General features: G+C 58.0%; 1 protein-coding gene across 1 annotated transcript; it reads left to right on the forward strand.

Moving 5' to 3' along the window:
- The first annotated feature begins 789 nt into the window (after positions 1-789).
- Positions 790-9,979, forward strand: STMN3 (stathmin 3). The gene is made up of 5 exons (XM_070419585.1): positions 790-919; positions 6,724-6,819; positions 7,052-7,227; positions 8,480-8,671; positions 9,099-9,979. The coding sequence occupies exons 1-5, from the start codon at positions 901-903 to the stop codon at positions 9,156-9,158; spliced, it is 543 nt and encodes a 180-aa protein (XP_070275686.1). The 5' UTR covers positions 790-900; the 3' UTR covers positions 9,159-9,979.
- The last annotated feature ends 2,563 nt before the right edge of the window (positions 9,980-12,542 follow it).

Here is a 12,542-nt window from a genome sequence, read left to right on the forward strand (position 1 = left end):
AAAGGCCTCCCATCCCTGCAAGGATCTCCTTTTGTGGGAATCAACAAGACCCTGAGCCTGGGCGGCGGGGGGGGGGGGGGGGGGGGGGGGGGGGGGCGGGGGGGGGGGCAGAACACCCACCCACTCACCAAGTGTGCACATTTGTCCTCTGTCACCTGAGAACTAGAGTCACTGTCTCATCTTGCCCCTGAGAAGTTGAAGCTGGAGGGTCAGAAACTTGCTCAGCCACAGCGAGGGGCCGTCAGAGGCCTGTTTGGAACCCACCTAGATCTTGCTTCGAAGCCCTTGTCCCAGGCCCTTGGTCACTGCCTCACTTACCCTCGTCTCTGCCTCAGAACCTGCCTGTCCTCTGGAATGCCTCTCTCGGCCTCCACGTCAGCCCCACCCACGTCCAGGGCACACTTTCCCCTCAGCACAGGCCTGGGCACACAAAAGGTGCCAGCAGCCTCCATGAAGAGCTCTCTGACCCCACCCTCACATAGGGCGATCCCCTCCTGTTGGGCTTACCCTGAGGAATGGGGGCTGTCTTCACCATCCCCCCTAAGCCTACACAAAGCCAAGCTGGGACCAGCGAGTCCCTGCGGTGAGCGGTGAGCATGGAGGATGGGCATCTGTTTGCAGCACTCTGCCCCGCATCTCAGACTGGGCTCTTCCCTTCCTCCATCCCTCCCTCCTCCCCTCACTCACCCCTCTTTCTCTGACGCCTGCAGCCCCTGCCATAGCCAGGCTCCAGTTCTCTCTCTCCCTCCCTCCCTCTTGTCTCCCTCTCCTCCTCCCTCTCTCCCCGCGACGCGCCGCCTCCCTCCCACCTCCCTCCCCTCCCGGCTCTGCAGCATTCGCCCGCCGCAGCTCCAGCCGCGCCCGCGCCTCCCGGCCTCCGCAGCACCCGCCGCCAGCACCATGGCCAGCACCATGTCCGGTAGGCGCCTTGCCCGGGGCTTCCCGGGACTGCAGCGGGTCTCAGCGGAGGCCATTGTCTCGCTTCGCCTGATGCTGGGGCCAGTTGTGGACTCTGTTTTCTCATCTCGGACCCACGCACCGCAAGGACGCAGGGCGCGGCCGGGCCGAAACCGCAGGAACCGGGGTTCAGGGGTCCCGGGTTGGGGCGACTCCGTGCCCCAAGGGATTGCGACTCGGGTCTGGCGGGTGTGGCCTGGGGAACGGCCTGGGCGAGGGCGTCGCGGTACCAGGCCTGGCAGCGGGGGGCTCCCAGGAGGTGGGCACGCTTGCGGGTGCGGACCAGGTCCCCCGAGGTGCCCGGCGAGCGCAGACCCTGGTGAACTGCGCCTTCGCGAAAGGCGGGGTGGGGAGGGGAAGAGGGGCCCTTTGTGGGAGGCCGGGTCCAGGACCCGCGGGCCCAGCCCTCCCGGCGCCAACGGAGAGCTCCGAAAGCGGGGGCGGGGAGGGGGCTGGAGGGGACCCGCTGGAACCAGAGGGGCGGCGCTCGGACCTCGCATCGCTCCCCCTCCCCTCGCCTCTGCCTTCGCGGGGACCCCCCTCTGCGACACGTGCCACCGCGGGGCGGGGGGGGGGGGGGGGGCACCGCCCTTTGTGCTGCGGGTTTGGAGAGGGAGGGGCTGCCGCCGCTCCGAGCCTTCCCGGCGCGCGGCCCGGCCTTCCTCTCCCGCCTTCCTGCCCACGCCCGCGCGGAGCTCGGCGGAGGGGCGGGCACCGGGCGTGGTGGGGTGGCCGCTGGGCATTTGCCAGACGCGGGGAACTGCCAGGGGCTCCCCGGAGCGAGGGAGCGGGGCTCGCTCTCCCCAGAGCAGTCTGCTCCGACCAGCAGCCCCAGGACCAGCTCCCTCTGGCACTCGGCGGGGACCGCGGGGACGGGCCGCCCCACTGCCGCCCTGTTTCCCTCTCGGACCAGGACCCGCACTCCCGCCACCCTTCCCTCCACCCTGGGGGCCGCCCGAGGTCCCCGCTCGGCTCCCCGCTCACCGGATTCTCTGCAGAGCTCAGCCCACCCGTGTGGGCCCGGCCTCCACCCCAGCCCTCCGCCCGCGACTCCAGTGCCCAGGTGACCCGTGGAAGGAGTGTGTGTCCCTGAGCACTCGCCTCCCACGCCGTCTGGGGGTCGGGTCCCTCTAGGCTTCCTCCGCACCTGCCTCTCGCTGACTTGCATGGAGATTGGGGACCAGCTTTCGGCAGAAAGAGTCCCTCCTCCAGCCAGGGCAGGTGGCCAGAGAGCTGCCCTGAGGGGCCCTGGTCCTGCTCCTCTCTGAGCCTGCGGGCGGCGGGACCATGGCAGCCTCTTGTGGGGAGTACTTCTCAGCGTTTTCTCTCGCTCACCCTCCTTAGTGGTGAAAACCCTGCTCAGTAGGCCTCCTCCCCCTCCATCTGACAGGTAAGCAGCTGAAAAACCTCACCTCCCATGGCTGTCAGAGCTGTGCACAGACACCCTCTGACCCCAGAGCCCCCTGACCCCAGCCCTTTCTCGTTGCCAGATGTTGGGGCACCGCTGACCCTTGCTTGGTTCCTGGCGGAGGCCCGGGCCTGGGCTTTCCTGTTCTGCCGTCAGCACCACCCTTGATAGAGTGTAGCTACAGGTGCACTCACCACCTGCGCCTCCAGCCTTCAGCACTAGAGAGCAGGGCAGCCGGGCCCAGGGGGGGTTGCGTGAGGCCCCCAGTCAGTGTGGCCAAAATCGGGTTAAGTGAACTCCAGCTGTGGCTTCTCTGTGAAAGACATTGCTGACCTGACCGCAGCGCTGGCCTCCTGCTCACACTCACAGGTGGCTCTGCCTGGTCCCAGTGACCAGGGTGAAGAGTTGTCATCTGCAGGGGCCTCTCGGCCGCCACAAGGTTGATCGTAGCTTTCTCTTCCTGTGCAGACAGAAAGCTCCCATCCCCGGCCCCTACGGCCGCCTCTCCTGGCCAGTGTCGGTCTCAGGCACACGGCCCTCACAGGCTTGCAGACTCCTGCTCACTCTGCCTGATACAGTTCCTCAGGCGTGAGGTCTCCTGCCTGCTACTGAGCTCCTGGGCCTCCGTTCCCATCTGGGGGGATGATAATGACAGCACCTCCCCTAGGCTTGTTCTGAGGGTCGAATGAAAGATTTCAGGACAGGCACTTGGCCTGATGCCTGGCAAGAGGAGAATGCCCCTCCATGTCAAGTAGTGTGACTGTTGTGGCCACATTTCCCAGTTTCCTGCCCAGAGAAAGGTGATTACACCAAGTCCCCCCATGTTGAGCTCCTGGCACTGTTGGAGGCAACTCTGACAGGTTAGAGAGGGGCAGCTTGGTGGCAACATGTTCCACCTGTTGGGGAACAGTTAGCAGCAGCCCCCAGGGCCCTTCTATGGGTGAGTGGGCATCTGTGGGCCACCTGGCCTCCCAGTTCTCCCCATGAGGCTCCCAACAAGAAAGTGCCATCAGAGACCTGGGCTTGTGACCAGGCTCTGATCCTGGCATGCTGTGTGACTTTGGGTGGGCCACTTGCCCTCCCTGGGCCTCCTTTTCCTCTGTACAAATTAGGTTGACAAAGGTGTCTGCCTGGCTGGCTGGTCTTGAGGGTCAGTTGGGAGAATGGGTGGGATTTTCCCCCTCCATAGGCACTGGTGTTGTTGTTACCATGTGGCTACATGCTGATCTGGTGCCTTCTAAATCTTGCTCATCTGGGATCTAGCCATCCAAAGCCCAATATGCATTTTATCAAATTTAACATTTGATATGAAGAGGAAGAGGGAGATGAAATCAATCCAGGTCATGGCAGAGGTTTATTTGTATGACTTCCTGAAGCCAGGGATATGGAGGGAAGAGAAGGGTGCTGGTGAAGGGGAGACAAGGCCTGGTGCCTCGTGACCTCAAGGGGCTTCTGAGCTTGAGCTATGTCTGTGGAGGGGTGTCCTGGATGGGTCTGAGTCTTTATCTCTTCCCTCTGCAATGAGACTTGACCTTTAAGCCCCTCCAGCTCTGAAAATACAGGTGTAACCTCCTGTCTTGCATGAGGCTAAGCTGGCCTCGTTCTCCAATTCCCCACGTGCTGGCCAGCCCCCTCTGGCATGCAGCCAGACCACAGAGCAGGGCTCACTCTCAAGTCCCTTCCCACTTGGCTTCATGAGGATCAGTTGACTGGAAAGGACTGGGATACACCAACCTGGGGAATCGCCATGACCATCAGACACTGAGCTGTGTCCCTGTTCGAAGCTGTAGGACACAGTCCCTCCCTTCCCAGGTGGACACTCATCCCCTGGGCACGGCTGTGACCTATGAGAGCTCTGACCTGTCTCCAGCCCCCGGTCCCTGTCCTCTCCCTCCTGACAACGCAGCGCTCATGCCTGCCCATGCTCCCTGTCCTGCTCCCTGAATTGCTGCCAGCCACCCCCCATGCTGAGGTGACAGTGACCTGAAAGGAAGCACCCCCTGGCATTTGTTCATGAACTTGTTCCTTCTCTTTAATGAATCTGCAGCTCCTTTTCCTGGGAAAATTTCAGGCTCAAGGCAGAGAGGAGCCAGAGCAGCTGTGAGGCCCCAGGCTCCTGGCCTGTAACATACACCCACACACAAGTTCTGAAAGCTCAGGATGGGAGACTGTGTGTGTGCTGGGTGGCAGGCGCTGGCAGGGTCACACAGAGTCCCCTCCTTCCTGTTCTCTCCCAGGCCCAGGGGTGCCTCCTGATCCAGGCCTCTCCGGAGACCCTCCCCTTCTTTCCTTCTGAGCTCAGGGCTGGCTACTCCCAGCCTCTCCCAGACCGCTGTGCCTGCTGAGCCAGCTCTGCCTGGTCACATGTGCTGTGAGGTACCCCTCTGCCTCCTCTTTGAAATGAACTTTTAACAACACATACATGTGATACATGAATAGACAAGTCAGACCAAAATCCCCATTGAGCCCCCAACCACCCTCCTGGAGACAATGAGTAAGGTGTGTTTGCCCCATGCCCTCCAGGCGCCCAAGGCTTTCTATGATGAGGTCCAGGAGTCCTTCGTGGTCTCCTCACAGCCTCTGGGGCTCTCTCCAGAAGAGTCTAGGCCAGCGGTTCTCAACCTGTGGGTCGCGACCCCTTTGGGGGTCAAACGACCCTTTCACAGGGGTCGCCTAAGACCATCAGAAAACACATATATAATTACATATTGTTTTGTGGTTAATCACTATGCTTTAATTATGTTCAATTTGTAACAATGAAATTGGGGGTCACCACGACATGAGGAACTGTATTAAAGGGTTGTGGCATTAGGAAGGTTGAGAACCACTGATCTAGGCCATCAGGGTATTCTGATCAAATATCCTCATTCCCTGTGCTGGCTGTGGGAGGACCTGCTCCCCAGGAGCTATTCCCTCAGACCAGGGTCTAATTGTTTCTATCTTGTTGCCCTGTTTCAACACCAACACTCTTCTCACTTTTCTGTTAACTCAGTTTCAAAACATCTTGTGTGAAATTTTTAAAAAATATTTTTATTGATTTCAGAGAGAAGGGAGAGGGAGAGAGAGAGAAACATCAATGATGAGAGAGAATCCTTGATCAGCTGCCTCCTGCACACCCCACACGGGGGATCAAGCCTGCATGGTTGAACCATGACCTCTTGGTTCATAGGTCGACGCTCAACCACTGAGCCATGCAGGCCAGGCATCTTGTGTGAAATTTGATCAGAAAGTTTCTTGTCCATCTAAACCCTTGTCCAAATGTTTGTGTGCCCTTGGAGAGTGCTTAGGGGACTGTGCATCCTTTCCTTCATGGAAGCCAGACTCCCTCTCCCTGGAGTATGTCTCTGGTGTCACAAGGGTCTCTGAGCCTCCTAGACTTCAGGACTTGCTGGAGTGGCAATAAGAACACAGACCACCTGGAATTGTGCTTGAGGAGGTTTGGGAAAGTCACTGGAGTCACCTGGGCCCAGCGTCATCTTGGCTGAGCGGGGTGATAGTATTGGGCTTGCAAGATTGACTAATGTGTCTACTTTAAGGCCTGGTTTGCCATGAACACACCACAAATAGCTCAATTATTTCCATTCCAAGAGTGGGCACTTCCCCTTTCCCAACAGGGCTCAGGCTCAACTCTTTTTCTGTCTGGGAGGTGATAACTCCTACTTGAAGGCACTGGCTCTGCAAAGCTAAAGGGTGGGCTGTGGTGCTGAACGGACAGCTCCCATCCTTTTGGCCCTAGATGGGCAACCAGAGCATCTGGTGAGGCCCGGGTTTAATGGAGTGACCACAATACTGTCAGGGTAAGTGGAGGGGGCAGAGATAAGGAAGTCTGTGGGCTTCACCCAAGTGTACAAGCTCCACTTCAGTGCCAGCCCAGTCCTGAGTGGTTAATGTTGTCTACCCCAGGGGGCAAGTCCTGAAAAGAGGAAGTGGTATGGGGGGTGGGTAGAGGGAGTGAGAGTTGGGAAAATACAACAGTGACAAAGAATCAGAGACACAGAAATATAAGAAGAGAGATAGTGACAGAGAGCCAGAAAGACAGAGGGATGAACGGAGACACAGACAGAGGGAGGGAGTGATCCAAAGAAAGAACAAGAGACAGAGACACAGCAATGCAGAGAGGGAGCCTGACAAACCAGGGCTGAGTGACAGGATCAGAGAGAACAATGCAGGTGACCCACAGGGAGGCATGTCCAAGGAAAGACAGCAGGTGGGGAGGGAGAGAAGAGATGTAGAGAGTCAGATGTGGGAACAGAGAGAGCCAGATGACAGGCTCCCAGAGAGATGCACCAGAGGGAGGAGCCATGGGGGGAGATGGGGCAGGGGAGGGCGGGGCTGCTCACCCGGCCTCCCACCCACAGCCTACAAGGAGAAGATGAAGGAGCTGTCCGTGCTGTCGCTCATCTGCTCCTGCTTCTACTCACAGCCACACCCCAACACCATCTACCAGTATGGGGGTGAGTGTGCCTACTCCCCATCCTGTGGCCTTTTGACCCCCTGGCTTGGCTGGCTTCTGGAGAGGGGTTTTTGGGGAGAGGAGCTGGTTAGGGACTCAGGCCTGCAGGCCCTCCATGAGCAGCCACACCCTCTGGCTCAGGCCTCGAATTGGATGTGTGCTGGGAACCAGTCCCTTCACCCACCCCCTCTTGGCTGACCTTCCTGAAGCCCCAGTCTGATCTTGCCCTGCAGACATGGAGGTGAAGCAGCTGGACAAGAGGGCCTCTGGCCAGAGCTTTGAGGTCATCCTCAAGTCCCCTTCTGACTTGTCACCGGAGAGCCCTGTGCTCTCCTCCCCCCCCAAGAGGAAGGACACCTCCCTGGAGGAGCTGCAGAAGCGGCTGGAGGCAGCTGAGGAGCGGAGGAAGGTAAGGACCCCACATCTGGTCTGATGAAGGTAGCCAGGAGGTCTTGCTGGCCATGGACATGGTCCCCAAGGTGCAGGGTGCTCCAAACCGCTGCTTGGTGGTTGGCCTGGGGTGGAGAGTCCCATGGTTTCCTGGACCTCCTCCTGAGAGGTCAGCATGGGATGGGGGAGGAAGGACCCCCAACGGCAGTCAGCTGGAGGGAGACAGTAACCAGACACTGTTGCAGGGCCTTGGCCATGGCCAGGAGGGTCTGGTGGTGGTCCTGGGATGTGAGGCTGGACTGGCACCCTTCTCCTGGGCAAGGGAATGAGAAGGAAGGGCCTCCATGTGCTGGGGGCTGCACAACTAGACCTGTTGGGGGTTCAAGGGCTCTGGGAGAAGTGGGGAGTGAGCCTAGGCCCCTCCCTGCCCCTTCACCTCACACCAGCCCTTCTGAGGCTGAAACACACAGAAGAGGAATTGCTCTCAGGAGTGTGTCCTGGTACCCAAGCTCACAGGACAGGGGCAATGGCTCCATTTCCCTCACAGCAGGTCCCGTGAGACCTGAGATACCCGGAGTGACTGGCCGGTGGGAGGCTGAGGGCTCTAATTACCCCTGGGAGCTCAGGCTGTCCTTGGGGGCCACTGGGCAGCCCCTCCCCCAGCAGGGCCCAACACTGTGACACCAGCAGCCAGGCTCCTCTCTCCAACTTAGCCTTTCCCCACATCCCTGGGAGCCGGCCACACTCCTAGCACCTTAGGAAGCTCAGCACCTGGCCTGTACCAAAAGGCTGCTTTGTGCTCAGTGGGCAGAGGTTTGAGGAAGAGACAGGAAGGCTCAGTGATGGCCCACAAGTTTAGATTCCCTTTGCTCCTCAGCACTCTCCCAGCGCACCGAGGGCTTGGGCTTGGAGCGAGAAGAACGGAGGCTGCCTTGCCTAGGGCGCCCTCGGCCTAGCAGGCTAGCAGGGAGGGGGCAGCTCTGTGGCCAGGGGCCAGGGACAGAACGACGAGGTCTCTTGGGGCCTCGGAGCTTTCAGCGCTCAGGTCCCCGGAAGGCAGGCAAACCAGGAAGGTCACCCTCCCCGAATCAGGACCATGTAGGCGTGAGCTCCGCGAAGATGTGTGTCTTGAGGGCAGCAGGGCAGGGTGATGGGAGGGGTTGACGGGCCCTGGCGGGTCAGATGGCAGCGTCGGGGGCCAGGACGGGGGTGAGGGTCTGAGCTGCGGGCGGAGCCGGGCTGCGCTCCATGCCCTCCAACGCGCCGCACAGACGCAGGAGGCGCAGGTGCTGAAGCAGCTGGCGGAGCGGCGCGAGCACGAGCGGGAGGTGCTGCACAAGGCGCTGGAGGAGAACAACAACTTCAGCCGCCTGGCGGAGGAGAAGCTCAACTACAAGATGGAGCTCAGCAAGGAGATCCGCGAGGCGCACCTGGCGGCGCTGCGCGAGCGGCTGCGCGAGAAGGTGCGTGCCTGGGCGGGGCGGGACCCCAGGCAGAGAGTGGGGGTCGCGGGATGGGTTCACCCGGCATTTGGGGGGACCTCCAGCAGTGGGCGAATGGAGCGCCATCATCTGGTCCTGCTGGGACACAGTCGATAGCGCAGTAATGAACGGACAGGCGTCACCTTTGAAGTGCTCTGAAGCAGCGCATCCGGATGTGAGCTAGGAGACGGGCGGAGCTGCTTTGGGTTGGGGGCCAGGGAAGTCCCCAAGGAGCCCCATCCTTTGGCGGGTTCCTGCCCAATGCACCACCAGCGCCCCCACCGCCCGGTCCGTGCTTGGGGCCAGCCCAGGATGAGGCGAGGCCCCGGAGGGTGGGGAGGGGTGGGGTGGGGTGCGGGAGCAGGACCCCAGCTCACCCCCCCCCCCCCCCCCGCCTCGTCCCCCGCAGGAGCTGCATGCCGCCGAGGTGCGCAGGAACAAGGAGCAGCGAGAGGAGATGTCCGGCTAAGGGGCTTTGAACACCACAGCGCCTGGATCCTGAGCCGAGACAAGAACACATTCGGGTTTTGTTTTTGTTTTGTTCAGCTCTGTCTAGATGAACATTTTGTTCCCGCTCCTCCCCTCTCCTCCCACACTCCCAGCTTTATGCTTCTCTTTCCGCACTCTGAGCTGTCCAGTCCCGGGGCAGCCGCTGGCCACGGCTCTCCTTGGAGGAGTCACGGGCGGGGTGGGGGTGGGGCACAAGGTCCCTCAGTTCAGGCACGAGGCCGGGTGGTGGCCGGGTCCCCCCTTGGCCGTCCTCTTAGTGGATGTGATTGTGACCAGCAGTGGTGGCAGGAACATGTAGGGCTTTATGCTGGGCACTGGCGGCAGGGTCCCTGCTGACCATCCTCTTGGTGGAGAGCAGGAGGGGACAGACCACAAGTCCTTGCAGGACCCAGAGCCGGTGCCTCAGATACCAGGTGGTTGCAGCCCCCAGAGCCCAGCTTCCTTCCTGCAGAAATGAATGGGGGCCCAGCCAGGGATCAGGGTGGAAGCTGATCCCCGGGGGGCTTAGGGAGAGGTAGGGACCCAGGCCTCCTCGTCCCCATCGAGATAGCCTCCGAGGAGGGATAAGCGAGGAGTGAGCCCAGCAATGTCCGCCTGCAGCTTTGGTGGGACTCAGAGGGATGTGGAAAGGGAGCTGAAGGCTGAGTTTCTTTTAGCTGCGGCAGCTCTCATCGCGGAAGCCTAGTGTAAATGCACCCATCTCATCCTGTAGTGAAAGTGAACTTAAAAACTAAATCAAATGAGCAATTAAAGAAAAAACAAACTTGTGTGTTTAAGAAACAGTTGCACCGTCCCAGTGTCCTGCGTCTGTGGGTGGGGAATAGGCTTCGAGCTACAGCCTGTGTATGAAGGAGCTGCAACTCCCATGGAAGCCTGTTATCAAGCTTGTTTTACCACAATTAGGAGTAGTTCTAGTGACAATGGCAATGTTAAGAAATGAGTGTGTAAATGACACACAGCTCGTTTCCCCTTCAGAGCCGGGGAGCAAGGGGGTGGGGCCCCGGTGGCTGCTGGCCATGTCGGCACTCTGCCTGCATCTCCAGTGTCACCTCAGTGGCTGCACAATCACCTATTTATGGATGTACTAGGACTTTTGAGAAAACTTCTCCAACTTTTAGGTTTCAGGGACCCTTTACAATCTTAAAAATTCATGGAGAACCTCCAAAGAGCTTTGTTGATGTGGGTTATATGAATCAACAGCTGTCACATCAGGAATTAGAACTCAAATTTAAAAAAATATTAACTCATTTAGAAATGACCCACCCAGGGACTCTTTCCCCCTCCCCACGCGGGAGTCTGTACTTGTTCAATAAATTTTTACCTTTGCTGTACCAAAAAAAAAGAAAAAGAAAAAAAAGATATACCATTACTTTTAGCATAACACCCTATATATATATATATATATATATATGTATATTTTATTGATTTTTTACAGAGAGGGAGAGAGACAGAGAGCCAGAAACATCGATGAGAGAGAAACATCGATCAGCTGCCTCCTGCACACCTCCTACTGGGGATGTGCCCACAACCGAGGTACATGCCCTTGACCGGAATGGAACCCGGGACCCTTGAGTCCGCAGGCCGACGCTCTATCCACTGAGCCAAACCGGCTAGGGCTAGCATAACACTTTAAAATTAAAAACAATGAAAAAAGTAACTGGAACGGTTGAAGTATATGAAAAAACCTGGCTTCATGGAGATCAATGGCTGTTGGAAAAGGACTGGGTATTTTAATACTCATTCCTTAATACCAAACTGAAGCTTGATGAGGGGTAGTTTCTTTTTTTTTTTTTTTTTTTTTTTTTTAAATATATTTTATTGATTTTTTACAGAGAGGAAGGGAGAGGGATAGAGAGTTAGAAACATCAATGAGAGAGAAACATCGATCAGCTGCCTCCTGCACACCCCCCACCAGGGATGTGCCCGCAACCAAGGTACATGCCCTTGACTGGAATCGAACCTGGGACCTTTCAGTCCGCAGGCCGATGCTCTATCCACTGAGCCAAACCAGCCAGGGCGAGGGGTAGTTTCTTAAAAGTTGGCTGCAATGTGAACTCAAAACCAACCTGAGCTTTCCTTGCTCTTACATCAGCTGCCTAGTTTGTCACGTCCTTGACTCAGTCTTTACCCATGGGTGGGACTCTGGGGCCAGAGCGGAGCTCAGGGCCTGTATGGCTGTGGAGGGAGGGGACAGGATTGGGTGAGCTGGGCCTGCCTTGTCCTGCTTCGTCTGGTCTGGAGCCTGAGTAGAGGGTGGGCCAGGCAACCCCATGGCATCCTGGGGCCTGGTGATGACCTCCTGGTCTGCCTCTCCAGAGTCCAGGTGTTCTCAGCAGAGGGTCTAAAGGCAGTGACCTGCATGACACTGAGTTTTCCTCTCCCCTGCAAAAAACCCAGATGAAAGCTCCCTCCCCGTGGGACCCAGGATGGGCATCTCCCATGAGTGCTCCTGAAGAGAAATCAGCACCCCCATGGCCCAGGATGAACTAATCCATCCTGCCAGCCAAGCAGGGCCCAGTGCTGTAGTCTAGCTCTTTTGGAGACAGAAGAGGTGAGGTCAGGGTCAGATGCTAGGCCTGAGTTCATGCTGCAGAGGAAACATGGAGGCCGGGGGGCCGAAGCTCACCCGTCACGGAGAGCAGGGGGTGCCTGGTGCAAGCATGATGTCGCTGGCAGCGCTCTCCTGGTGGCACGCTCGCCTGATTCCTGACACCAGTGCCCTTCTGGGCCTTCTTTGTTGATTTTATTGGCATTTGTGTCCAGAATGTGAAGATGGGAACTCAAATAATGGACCTAGACTGTGCACATCTGCTCAGATAACAGGCTCAATAGTTTAATCTTTAAAAAGAAAGACTTTTTCCATCAGTGGCTTGAGTACACTCTACCTTATTGAAAACATGAAAGTGCAACTCTCCTAATGATAACATCACTGAAATGAAGTTTGCTTGAAAACCTCCCATTCTGGGAAATGGCCTTCAGTTGTCTTCCTGCTTAAGAATAAACATGGGTTTACAACTTGGTCCTAAACAAGACATCAGTTTCCTGCCCATTTCCGGAGGCAGTTTTTTAGAAACTGCTAGCACGAAAAGCAGTGATACTGAACAGCTCAGGTGTGCCTGCCCTGCTCTGAGAACAGCCAGCCTCGGCCACCCGCTGGGCTACCCTGACAGCTGGAGCCAGGGAGACTAAGGAATGTGCAGGACACCGGAAGTCCTCAGGCCAAGGGCAGGTAGCTTCATAACTGCCCGGGCTCGGGGGAGGGCAGGTGAATCCCACTAGCCGCCACCCTGGGGCCCCACTGCACCTTTCACACAGCAAGGCCGATTGCACCTGCTCACAAGTC

Source organism: Myotis yumanensis, unplaced genomic scaffold (assembly GCF_028538775.1).
Source record: "Myotis yumanensis isolate MYYU_CA2020_CCGP unplaced genomic scaffold, mMyoYum1.0.hap1 SCAF_7, whole genome shotgun sequence".
NCBI lineage: Eukaryota > Metazoa > Chordata > Mammalia > Chiroptera > Vespertilionidae > Myotis > Myotis yumanensis.